Source organism: Coturnix japonica, chromosome 22 (assembly GCF_054131305.1).
Source record: "Coturnix japonica strain WE chromosome 22, WE-NBRP24, whole genome shotgun sequence".
NCBI classification, from domain to species: domain Eukaryota; kingdom Metazoa; phylum Chordata; class Aves; order Galliformes; family Phasianidae; genus Coturnix; species Coturnix japonica.
In genome coordinates, this window is record NC_140684.1 from 7178425 (window position 1) to 7190791 (window position 12367).

Here is a 12367-nt window from a genome sequence, read left to right on the forward strand (position 1 = left end):
GTGGTATCCCCAAAGCTGATCCTCCACTGTGTCACTGTGGCTCAGGGGAGGATGGGAGGAGGCTGCATGTCCCCTGACCTGCTCTTCCCACCTGCATCAGTGATGCATTGGATGCTCTTAACCCCTGCTGGCATCTTTCAGAGGGCTTTATCTTGGGGCAGGGTGGGTTGCCAACCCTCTGCGCTGGCAGCCAGCCCCATGTTGGCCATTGGAAGGGTCAGGAATGATCTCAAGGAGGAGTGCTGCCCTGTGCTTCCTCCCTGCCCGGCTCTGGGTCAGCGGTTCCTATTTGACCAACAGGACCCAAAGTGGCTGTGAGATGCTCAGAGCTGCCGCATCCCACAGCAGAGGGGAGGGTTCGTCCTTCTGCATGGCTCTGCTGGGGAGAAATCAGCCTTTCCCACTGCTCTGGATTTGCAGGCAGGCTCGTGCCCCATTAGCAGGGACACACCAACCCTGGGCCGTGCTGTTCCTTCTAAACTGGGTTTGTTTGTTGCTCATTATCCCGTGGCACTGGGATCACAGTGACGTGGGTGGCTGCAGGCTCAGAGCTGCTGCAGGGTCGTAGGGTGGGAGCTGCAGCTGAAGATGAACCCAACCCCGCTGTGCCCATCGATGGCTGATGGTGGGGCTGCATCCCCGCAGCCGGGCCATGGATGGATGATGCAGGGCCAACCCAGCTTCCCTCCCCCCACCTCCCAAACGCCGCCGTATATTAAATTTCACAAATAAAACCGCGAGTGAAGAGCGCCGCGGAGGGAGCTGCTAAAAATATCCCCGGGGCTGAAGCCTGAATTGTGAGGGCGAGTTCATCGCAGCCGCGATCCCGGCCCCTTCCCTGCCATGTTCTCAGCGGGGCCGGGAAGCGATGCCCGGGGGTGGTGGGAGGTGGGCAGCGCCTGCAGGGACACTTGAGTGCTTTCCCTGCTGTGAGCATCAGGGAAACTAATCCCAAAACGCCTGGGGGCAATGGGGGATGCGCTGGGCTCAGCACAAAGGCCGCCCCTGTGTCCCCAGCTGTAGGGCTGTGTCTGGTGTTCAGTTTTCCCTCTGGGAAGGAGGGGGGCCGAGTGCTTCCATTTGTACCCTCCTCACCCCATATGATGCTTTACCGACCAGAGGTGTCAGCGGGGCTGGGGGGGCCCTGGCCACGACACGGCCGGTGTTTGAGCCCTTCCGACCCGCGGGGTGACAGGCAGACCCGTGGGGATGTCCCAGCGCTCAGTGGAGAGCGGAGAGAGGTTCGGGTTCTGCTTTGAGGTGTGTGGCTCCGACCCCGCTCCCTGGAGATGCAGCCATCCTGTCCCTCGCCATCGATAAATGCTCGTTGCGAGGTGTCCCAAAGCCACAGCTCTGCGATGGACACGTCCGTCCCTGGCCGGGGGGATGCGGGGTGAGCCGAGCCGGGGTCCTACAGCGTGGGATGGGGACACGGGAGCGGGGAGGGCTGAGCCTGTGCCGCACCGGGGGCACATGGGTGGGTCTTTTCCCATCAGCGCCTCCCAAAGCCCCGGGAGAAGCCGCGTCCTTCTCGGCTTCCCGCAGCGCGCTCCGGGCATTCCCCGCATCGTCTCCCTGCGCTGCCTCCCTCCCACCCCGCATCTCTCCGGGCGCTGCCGCCTCCTCATCGCTCGGGCATTCCTCGCATCGCTCCCCGCTCTCCATCCCCACAGGGGGCTCTACCTCCCTTCATCCCTCGCTCCCTCCCTCCTTCCAGCCCCGCTTCCCCTGCAGCCCCGCGCCGGGCACTCACTGCAGCGGGGCCGCCCGCCCCGCACCGGGTTCGCCGCATGGCTCCTCCGCCGGGACAACGGGCCCGGGGCACTGCCGCTGCTGCGAGGTACGGAGGGGAGCGGGGATGGGAAGGGGACGGGAGCGGTGGTGGTGGTGGGAAGGGGGGAAGTTCAACCTGGCTGAAGTTGAGCGGCGGAGCTCGGCCGGTCTCCCCCCAACCCCCCCCATTTCCCCCCAGGGCTGTGGATTTGTGCGGTGCCCCCATCTCCTGCTTTTGTACCCCCGCGCTGTGCTCGTTCCTTAGGTCGGCCCCGACCCCCGCGGTCTCGGTGGGGAGGGGATGCGGTGCTGCCCCGGAGCATCGCTATGGGGAGTGGGATGAGGCCCCGCGAGCAGCAAACTGGGGAGGGGGGGCACAAGGTCACGATGCCCCCACAGTCTGCTCCATTCCGGGGCTCTCACCCTACTGAGTTCCATCCCCACTATGTCCCCATCCAGGCCTCAGTTTCCTTTTGTGGCCCCAAATGCTTCTGTTCCCATCGGGGCAGCTGCCTGTGCTTTGGGGGCAAATCTCATCCCTAGGGCCCACGGGGCAGCGATCCCCATGTGTGGCTACACTTAGGACTTGGGATGGGGCTTGGGGGACGCTGGTGGTGGCGTGGCATTGCCCAGCAATTTGGGGTTCTCTATGTCCCCATGGCACCCTATATGGCTGCAGGACTCCATCACCCCCAGCCTCAGTGCGAGGAGAAAGGGGTATGGGGACAGTGGGGTGGCCTGGCCATGACACTGCTTTCTGCCAGCAGGGCCAGGCCACAGAGGGGTGACTCCCTATCCCTGGGCTGCATCAGGCCCTGCTGGGTCCCTGCAACGGGGACGGCCATGGCCACACTCTCCCTGTTGCAAATATCACCATCACTCAGGGTGAAACGGGGCTGCTGGAGCCTCTGACAGCCTGGGAACTGTGACTTGTGCCTTGGGGATGTTTTTCAGGGAAAGCAGAGAGAGCATCACCAACTGGGAAAAGCATCCACGCATTGGGATACGGCAGGGATACGGCTCCCACGGGTGGGAGATGCAGTGGGACCTGTCCTACTGACATTGCTATTCCCATTACAGCTGGTTGGGACCCCAATGCCAGCGGGTGCTGGGAATCCTCTGACCCCATTTCTGCGTTCCTGTGCCCAAATCATTGCCTTGGGGCCCCCACCACGTGTGCCCGCAGCTCGCCCTGTCAGCTGGCTGGGAAATTAGCCTCCATCAAGTTAATTGCTGAAGCGCTCAAAGCCTGAAATTAAACATTAAAGCTGTCACTTGCAGGCACCGAGCAATCCCCCCTTCAGCAAAAGGCAATTCCAGCTGTCCAAATTGGGGAGATGGATTCCCCAGCTCAGGGCATAGAGCAGCCGGTGGCCCATCCCCATCAGCACTGTGGGAAGCATCCCCATGTCACATAGCTTGGGACATGATTGCTTTCTCCTTGGCCCCATAGTGATGTGCTGTCCCGGCGGGGAAATGCATCCTGAATGGGGCTGAGCCCCCCTGCAAGGGAATATGCAGCGTCGGTGCCGCGGGAGCAGCATTGGGGCAGCGGCCGGCGGCCGGCGGGATGGTGGCAACCTTCAAGATCGCCGTGCTGGGAGCTCAGGGCGTGGGCAAGAGTGCCATAGTCCGGCAGTTCCTCTACAACGAGTTCAGCGAGGTCTGTGTGCCCACCACGGCCCGTCGCGTCTACCTGCCCGCCGTCGTCATGAACGGCCACGTGCACGACCTGCAGATCATGGACTTTCCGCCCATCCCCGCCTTCCCCGTCAACACCCTGCAGGTAAAGGCACGGAGTGGGGTCTCCTGCTATGGGGATTTGATTCCTAAAAGCTGAGGATCATGTTGAGGTTGGGATAAAGTGTTGTTTCTTTGGCAGCTTTTCAGCCCCAAATGTTGGCCAGCCCTGGGGATGGGGTCCCATCTGTTGTCCTTGAGTGAAGGGCTCACGGAGCCAATACATTTGGATGTCCATCACCCAATGCACTGCGCACCCATTGCTCAGTGCTGCCATGGGGTCAGGGTTACGCTGTGTCTAACTGTGGTTCCTCTGATTCCTTTGGGAAAAAAGCCATTTTCACAGATCATAGAATCATTAAGGTTGGAAAACTCCACTAAGATCATCTAGCTCAACCATCAGCCTATCAGATCCATTTTCCTCTATAACCCTTGGTCTCATGATTAACCTCAGTCCAATCCCAGTACAGCCCTCACCACTGGATTTGTCCTGGTGGTGCCTTGAGCTCAGCCATCAGCACTGACCCATCCTTGTAGGGATAAAAAGGGATTTGAAGGCTGCACGTCTGCCGGGGCTGGGCTGTTGGGTTTTTAATTGGTATAATTATATTACCATGGGTCATAAATCCCTGCACTGCTGCCCTGAGGCCATGGGGCAGGAGGTGAGGGGCTCAGGGAGGTTTAAATATTACATATAATGTCCAGGAAATGGAAGGTCAGTGGGAGATGGACCAGAATAGCAGAGGGGTCATTGATTGACATGGCAGATGATGCTCATGTACTCAATTAACCCCAAAGGTTGGCAAATCCCATTATCCTTCCCCTGGGTTAATGAAGAGGAATCACAGGGACATGGCAGGGCAGAGGTGGGATGTACTCTTGGTCAGGTGTCCTATGTACATGTATAATGTCCAGTGGTGGATCTTATAAACTTGTTTTCCCCTGCAAACATCCCTGGTCCCAAAGCAATACAGGCATCCTGTGGGGCACACCAGGATTGATCCCTCTCTACACCTTGCAGGAGTGGGCAGACGTGTGTTGCAGGGGGCTCCGGAGTGTCCATGCCTACATCCTGGTCTATGACATCTGTTGCTTTGACAGCTTCGAGTACATCAAAACCATCCGCCAGCAGATCCTGGAAACAAGGTAGGGGCCATTTGCCAGCGGGTGAGTGCTCCTGGTGGGGCTGTGGGGTGGTGGAGAGCTGTGATATGACAGCAAAATGGATTCAAGGGTGGATAGGGCTGGGAAAGCAGCTTGGGGTAGTGTGGGACACACTTGAGTGGGTGGCCAAGAAGAGGGACAAGGGGACATGGTGAGAGGCAGCCCATGATGGTGGACAGGGTGATGGTGGCACGGGGCTCTATTGGTGCCACTTTGGGATGGGTGGGATGGATGGGGGCTGTCTGTGGCTGTGTGGTGCTGCCCTCCCACCCATCCCAGGGTCATCGGCACCTCGGAGACCCCCATCATCATCGTGGGCAACAAGAGGGACCTGCAACGGGGCCGGGTGATCCCGCGCTGGAACGTCTCCAACCTGGTGAAGAAGACGTGGAAGTGCGGCTACATCGAGTGCTCGGCCAAGTACAACTGGCACATCCTGCTGCTCTTCAGTGAGCTCCTGAAGAGTGTGGGCTGCGCCCGCTGCAAGCACGTCCACACCACCATTCGCTTCCAGGGGGCCCTGCGCAGGAACCGATGCACCATCATGTGAGCCCCCCATGCCACCCCGCACCCACAGGACACCCGTTTCCATTGGGGTGATGCTGCACTGGGGACACCTCAATTGTCTCTTCCCTACAATGACTTTTGGGGACGCAGTGACTGCTGTTGGGTTGGACCAGGGTGGAGATTCTACAGTTGTCCATTGAGTACCAATGGGGCTCTGCTACCCTGCACAGCAGAGCCTCTTGTGGGCAGCCACGTTGTCCCACAGACCTCACATCCCCACATTAGGGTTCCTCACTGCATCGCCTCCATGGGCTCTTGCTGATTGGTGTCCATCCTGGCCAGTCTGATTTGATTTCCCTTCCCCAAAAGTGCTCTTTCCACTCCTACCAGCTCCCTTCCCTCCAAGCCTCATCCTCACCCCATATACCCCAGCCCCACAAAGGCTGTGCAGGACATACCCTTGGTTTCAGGGGCAAAGCTGCTGCCGTGAACACTGGGCACAGCTCAGCATCTGAAATATAGATCTACAGTGGATTTGGCCCCAGCAGGGCCTCCCCCAGGGGAAGGTGGCATCCATCCATCCATCCATCCATCCATCCATCCATCCATCCATCCATCCATCCATCCGGAGATGGTTCCCATGCAAAGACAGTCTCCGAAGCAATAGGGAGCTGGAGGTGCATTTCCATCCTTTTATTCTTCATTTTATGCACACTCCTAATGGGAAAGTGAGCCTTTTTTCTTTATTTATTTACTTCGAGTTAATCTTTTGGCTTGCTCTCACTGTCAGGTCATCCACACCTGTCCTGGAGCCTGGCACAGCGGTTGCTGGGGCACAAATGGCACAGGGGTCTGTGGGTCGTCTAGTGGGGACACTAAAGCAGGAACCAACCAAAATCTACTATCTCCTCCCTCTCACAGCTTCAGCTTCCCAGGAGCTACACTGCTATCCTGGTAACACTTTCTATTAAGAGTCCCCCCTCACTGAGCTCCAATCCATGGCATTCAGCGCAGCCCTGCACCTCTGCCATCGGCCCCCCACTCTATCCCTGCCATCGGTCCCCACGTCCCCACCACTGGTCCCCAATCCTAGCAGCCACCTTGGGATCTGAAACCCATTCCATTGCATCCCAAAACAAAACACAGTTAAACCAAAACCAGGAAAGTTGGCAGGAGGGAGCCTGTGGCCAAGAGCTGGGGGAGAGGATGAGTGTGGCCATTGAAGGCAGCAGCCCCCATCACCCCCACAGCAAACCCTCTGTGCATCTCTTTGGGGTTTCTCAGCACACACGACCCATATTTTGGCCTCTTGCTGGCTTTACCCCTCCAAATGGTTTGAGAAGGAAACTCCTTGGTAAATGCCACTAATAAAGCATTTATACAGTACTCCGACATACACATATCAGTGACCAAGCCAATACATTGTTTGTTACAACCCTGTAGCCTGCAGTTTATAGCACAATTAGTTACAGGTTTTTATAGCATCTATTTAGTATTTTGAAGAAAAAAAAAAGAGTTATAAATATAATTGTTATATTATACTGTATTTTATAGACAGAAAAGTTGTATCAGTTATAATGACTCTCACCGCTTTGGCAGCATTACCCCACTCCCCAAAAACATGGGCAGGGGGCTGGCAGCCAACAGGGGCCAGGACATCCCCATCCACAGCAGTAACGGAGCTCCATTGTCCTCCCCATAAACAAACCCTTAGTATGAAGTGTTACCACTCGCCATCGCTGTGGGTTTCCTACCTGGATCTATGCCTACTGCAGAAATAACCCACTCCCATCCTGGGGGGGGGGGGGCTGAGGATGTTCCCAGCTGTCCCCAAGGGAAATGGGAAGGAAAATGTCATTTTCTGCCCCAATATATCGTGACCAAGTGGTGACATGGGGTTGGGTGCAGCACTGATGAGGATGCTTCTCCTCTCCTCCCACTACTGGTGAGCATTGTGGTGCCTGGACGTGGCATTCTCTTCCCCATGGACTTCTTGTTGGAGATCCCCAGGTGTCCACACCACCCTGCGCCCCTTTATTTGGAACCCAATTAAAATCAGGTCTGTCCCCTTTGTTCTGTACTCGCCTCGCTGCTCTTTGCTCGTGGTGCCAGATCCCACAGCTCCACCATGGCCCCAAAGCCCTTTGGATCTTCTTCCATCACCCAGCCAGAAGAGCCGCTGGTACAGAAGTCTTTGGGAGAGCTCTACTGTATGAGAACCAATGGCCATTGCCTTGGTATGGGCTCCATCCTCACTGGAACAGCCCCCAGCCATGGAAATGCCAACACAGCAGTCTGACAATAGCATTGACATGGTACTCATGTGTCCCCCTGCCCTGAGCAGCTCATGGGGTTGGGTGGGACTTTGGGTGAAGCAAGAGCATCGTTGGTTCCATTATGCAGATGGGAAAGACTGAAGAGCGGGGTAGATGGCTTGGTTGAATGCCAGGTATGGGGATGAGCATCACAACTTTGGCATCACAGCTCTGACAATGGGGAGGTCCAATCCTGACCCAAACCAATGGGCACGGCTCAGACCCACGCCTCCTCATCATCCTCAGTGAGCCATGCATTGCTGTCACTCTTGGTATCCCTGGGCTGTGGGGACTTTGGGAGGGCTGTAGGGCGATGCTGGCCCCGGGTACGGGGCAGGCGATGCCCCAGTGGGGTGGGGATGCGTGAGGGACCCTTCCCAGGCCGGTGGTCCCTTCGGGGACGTACCTTGGGGCGCAGCTTCAGCTTGTAGATGGAGGGCACACGCTCGGGTTTCTTCAGGCAGCGCCGGGCTTTGGGCACAGTGCTCCGTGTGGTCTGATCCCCCACAGCTGGTCCCTCCATGGACCCCCCAGCTGGGATATTGGCACACTGTGTGGTTGGGGGCTTTGAGGACAGGCTGTTGCCCATCCCCACAGGACGCAGGGGCTGCCGGTTGCGGGTGAGCTCCTCCAGCACCTTCCCATAGTCAGGGGGATGAGAGTGTCCCCAGTTCCCCCTTAGCCCTGAGATGTCCGTGTTGTGGCTGCTGACCCTCCTTGGCACCGCAGGGCTCTCATCATCCCTGGGCATTGGGCTCATAGGGGGACACTGGGGACTCTCTCCAGCAGGACAGCTCTCACACCCATTTGCAAAATGGCTCAGAGGGATGGGGGGCCGGCAGATGGTTGAGCTGGTTTTCTTTGGGGTTTTAACGTTGCTGTCCTGCTTTGGAGGTTGATTCAGGGAATCTGGGTGTGACAATGGATGGTTACGTCCAAGGGTTCTCCAGTTCCCTTCCCTGGGGCTTTTCCTGCCCTGCTCTGTTCTGTGGGCATCCTGCTGCAGACTGGAGGCACAGTTCTTGATGGGGCTGTGGGCTCGGGGTGTCACAGAGGTGGGTGCCCCTACATGGCTGGAAGCTGCCCTGGATGAGCCACCTCCTTGCTGAGTGCTTTTGGGACGTGGTGGTGCCGGGTGGGCACTGGGGCCTGTGCCCTTGTTCTGTGCTGCTGCCTTTGGGGGGTTCCTATGTGGTTCCTTGGGGGTCCCTACAGTGCCCCGGGATGGGGTGGGTGCCCGCTGTGCAGCCCCAAGTCCAGGGGAGATGGTTCGAGCAGGTGACCTTGGTGTTGGTGTCCTGTAATCAGAGAGAGCCCAAAGAGGAGAGAGACCTCACATCCAGCCCCACACCAGTTACAGAGACGGAGAAAAAGCACTAGAAAAGGAGGCACTTTAGGGTACAAAGCTGCCTCACCTGCATGAAGGGACCCTCCGGGGCTGCTTCGGCTCCTGGCGAGGGCTGGGGTTGGTGTGGGTCCAGGGGTGGTGGCCGTGGCCGTGGGGTGCCCAGGTGATGGGGGGCAGTGGGCTCTGTGAGCGGCTGACCAGCAGAGTGGGGTGTGCGTGGCCGGGGGCTGAGGGGGCTGCACAGAGCCAAACCTCGTGCTGCACCGGCTGCTGGGGGGGTCTGGTCCTGGAGAGCTGTTTGTGGGCTGCAGGGAAGGACAGAGCTCAGTGGGGACCCTACCCATTGCAGACCGCAGCCCCATGGAGCCCAGAGCCCCAAACCCTGTGTTGTTACTATGGGGTGCTCCTGCAGAGCTGAATTCCACGCTAAAGGAGCTTGGGCCTTGCAATGGTCCCTCTCCTTCCCAAAGTCTGCCATGACCTCTAGCGGCCACCAGAGCCACCCAACAAAAGCCATTCAAACCCAAAGCAGAGATTTCTCAATAAAGCATCAGGGTTAGATCTCCTGTCCCTGCAAACACCCCAACAAGCACCAACAAGCGCCCCCAAAAGCACCAACAGAACCCCAAAAGGAACCAACAAAACCCCCAAAAGCAGCAACAATTCACCCTTCTCCCTTTCCACCATCACAGCCGGGGCTGGGGGTGTGGGCACTCACAGAGCGAGGTGCAGCGGCACGGGTCGTGCTTGTCCAGGTAGTGCTCCAGTGTGTCCCAGCCGCCCCCGACCCTCACCATGACGTGCTCCCGCAGGATCTGCACCCAAAGCCACACAGTGTCAGCCCTGCTTTGCCCCACGCCAATGAGGGATGGGGGTCTCAGATCCCACTGCTGTCCTACTGTCACCCCAATGAGAGTCGGGGTGGCCTTGTGGGAGCCTCCCTTCCACTGATCCCATTGGGTAATGCTCAAAAACCCCACACTGGCCCCATTTGGCAGATGGATATAGGGAAGAGGCTCTATGGGAGCAAAGTAGGACTCCTGGTGTCTGTGCCCTGGATGCATGAGATGCAGCAGACTCACCCGAACGAAGATGAGGGTGTCGGAGTCACCCACGCGGTATTTCCCATCTGAAACTTTGATCATGGGGAACTGCACAGGGCAGGTACAGCGGCTCACCAGGTGCTGGACCTGCGGGCAGCAGAGATGGGTCTGCACCAGGGCTCATGGCAAAGAGCCTGGGCATCCCCATCATCCCCATTCCCATCATCCTAACCCCCACCCCACTGTCTCCATCAACCCCATCACCACCTCTCCATCATCTCCAACCCCATCTCAGTCCCCATTCCCACCCCCCCATACCATCTGGTCAAGGTTGTGGAGGTCCCGGGGTTTCTTGGGGGGACGATGTGATGGGGGGGTGTCTGCAGGAGGCAGGTCCATCTCTTGGCGGAGCTCCTCCTCGATCTCCTCTTCCATCTGCACCAGGGTGGGGGCACACATGCCGAAGCGAGCGGCACGGCGCGCCAACTCCAGCAGGCACAGCACAAAGTTCTTCTCGTTCTTCCTCAGCACCAGGTCCTCCGTCTCAAACATCAGGACGTCTGGGGCAGGGCAGGGATGCAGGGTCCAGAAAAGGAGAGGGTTAAATTCATAGAGGAAAACCCTCCCCCTTGAGCATCAACATATAAAGATGTATCTGTGCTTGCTATGATGTTTTATGGTGTCCCAGAGTCCCACCCACTGGCTGGGTGAGCTGGGAGCATTTCACCTCATGGCACTGCTGTCAGTGGGGACAGAGGGACAGACACTGCTCAGAGCCAGGATGGTTCCTGATGTCCTTATGGCCATGCACAGCACATGCCCTTTTCAGTCCCAACCCCAAGTGTTGAGCCCAGAGAAGCTTGTTCAAGCCCAGCTTGGTGCAGAGATCCCAGTGCTGGGGTGGTACCAGCTTTAGGGACACAGGAAATCACCAAGAGTGATGCCAGGACGCACACACATCACGGTGCTGCTGGATCTGGGTCTTACCGTTGATATCCATCTCCTTCCTGCACCACTGGATGAAGTTGGAGACGTTGTCCCTGGCCTGGAAGGTGCCTGGCTGTGCTGCTGGGTTGCAGCTGACGCCGGTGCTGGGCAGGTGGAGGTGCTGGGCTGCACTGGGGCAGGAGTGGGCGAAGTCCTCAGCCACACGGGTGATGTGGTTGGCGTGGGAGCAGAGCACAGCCCCCGTCTCCAGCACCTCCATGAAGGTGCTCACCTCGATGTCCAGCTCATAGAGCTCCTTCAGCCACTCGGCCAAGTCCTCCTTCATGGCATACAGGTACTGCTGGCTGGACCCATAGGGACGGATGCTCCGCACCGCTGCTCCCGGAGTCCCCATTGTGACATAAGACCCTAAACTGGGAGGAGGGAAGGGGAAAAGGGTGGTGGGGATGTGAGGAGACACCCCAGCCCACCTCCCCACCCCACTCACTGTGTGCTCTGTGCCACCAGGGGGGTGACAGCGGGGTGCTGGAGCACTGCTGGGGTCCAGGGCTGTGGGGCAGAAGAAATTGCCTTCCTGGGCAGTGGGTGTTTTGTTTCTTTCCCAAGAGCTGTTCTCTTCTCCTTGGTGATAAGGGACTGGCTGCAAACACTCCCTATTAACCCTTCAGCTCCCGCTCCTCCTCCAGGAGCACCGCTCCTCCTCTGTGGCCCATTGGGTCGGTTTGTCCCCCACAGTCTCCGGGAATAGAGGGCAGCCCCTCAGCACCCCATCCTGCTCAGAACCCCAAAAGCAGGGGGGGGTTGCTCCCCTTCTCACCATCCCCACACCCCCCTGTGCTGCAGGTGGTGACATGGAGGCCTACCTGCAAATCACCCCAAGCCTTGTCCTGTAAAGAAAAGAATCACGAGGAGGGGGTCCTTCGCATCTGTTCCTTTGGGGTTTCTTGCTCTGTGAGTAAGAAGCTGAGCTCCTCCATGAATGGCACAGCTCCAGTAGGGAAACAACGACGGGCACGGCAATGAGTGAGGGGGCACCACAGGAATCTGCTGCCCCTCATAGGCTTCAATGCAAAACAAGGGGTTACAAAAGGAAATCTGCCAGCACTGTGGGGCTGGAAGAGGCTCTGGTGAGCCTGGGGCATCCTCACTGCCGGGGGCACCATCCTCTCCCTGCTGAGGTTCCTGTGGACTAACCCAGAGTCATTTTGGGGGAGGAAATGCAAGAATCCCAGCTATTTCTCCAGGCTGCAGAATGTGTGGCATGTCCTACAAGCAGCCCAGGAGGAGAAAAGGAGCCTTGTGACACTGAGGGGATGGTGACACAGCTCGAGGTGCATGTCCAGCCCCTCACCCTGCACCTCATGGGGTGCAGGAGCTGCAGCCGGAGCGACCGACAGCTCTGCAAACATTGCAACACCATCACCATCTCCACAGGCAAAACAGCACCTGGCCAATGGGCAGCATGTGTGGGATGCCTCGGCATGTCATGGCATGAAGGAAAGCAAACAAGGGGAGCACACATCGTTTGC

At 58.1% G+C, this 12367-nt stretch overlaps 2 protein-coding genes across 6 annotated transcripts; one reads left to right on the top strand and one right to left on the bottom strand.

The window, feature by feature from the left end:
* The first annotated feature begins 1021 nt into the window (after positions 1-1021).
* Positions 1022-7264, top strand: RASL10B (RAS like family 10 member B). 2 transcript variants are annotated; one of them, XM_032448396.2, is made up of 4 exons: positions 1022-1393; positions 3227-3559; positions 4535-4659; positions 4957-7264. In XM_032448396.2, exons 2-4 carry the CDS (start codon positions 3344-3346, stop codon positions 5225-5227), a joined length of 612 nt encoding a protein of 203 aa, XP_032304287.1. In that variant the 5' UTR covers positions 1022-1393; positions 3227-3343; the 3' UTR covers positions 5228-7264. The 2 variants fall into 2 exon arrangements, with proteins under 2 accessions (XP_032304287.1, XP_015736299.1); XM_015880813.3 differs by lacking the exon at positions 1022-1393 and adding an exon at positions 1495-1840.
* A 242-nt stretch (positions 7265-7506) lies between these two features.
* Positions 7507-11892, bottom strand: GAS2L2 (growth arrest specific 2 like 2). 4 transcript variants are annotated; one of them, XM_085522321.1, is made up of 7 exons: positions 11702-11892; positions 10878-11251; positions 10209-10450; positions 9930-10037; positions 9566-9662; positions 8915-9152; positions 7507-8797 (listed from the first exon to the last, which is right to left on the bottom strand). In XM_085522321.1, exons 2-7 carry the CDS (start codon positions 11230-11232, stop codon positions 7717-7719), a joined length of 2121 nt encoding a protein of 706 aa, XP_085378447.1. In that variant the 5' UTR covers positions 11233-11251; positions 11702-11892; the 3' UTR covers positions 7507-7716. The 4 variants fall into 4 exon arrangements, with proteins under 4 accessions (XP_085378447.1, XP_085378446.1, XP_085378449.1 ...); XM_085522320.1 differs by lacking the exon at positions 11702-11892 and adding an exon at positions 11326-11454; XM_085522323.1 differs by lacking the exons at positions 9566-9662; positions 11702-11892 and adding an exon at positions 11326-11454 and having other exon boundaries at positions 8565-8797.
* Between the last annotated feature and the right edge of the window lie 475 nt (positions 11893-12367).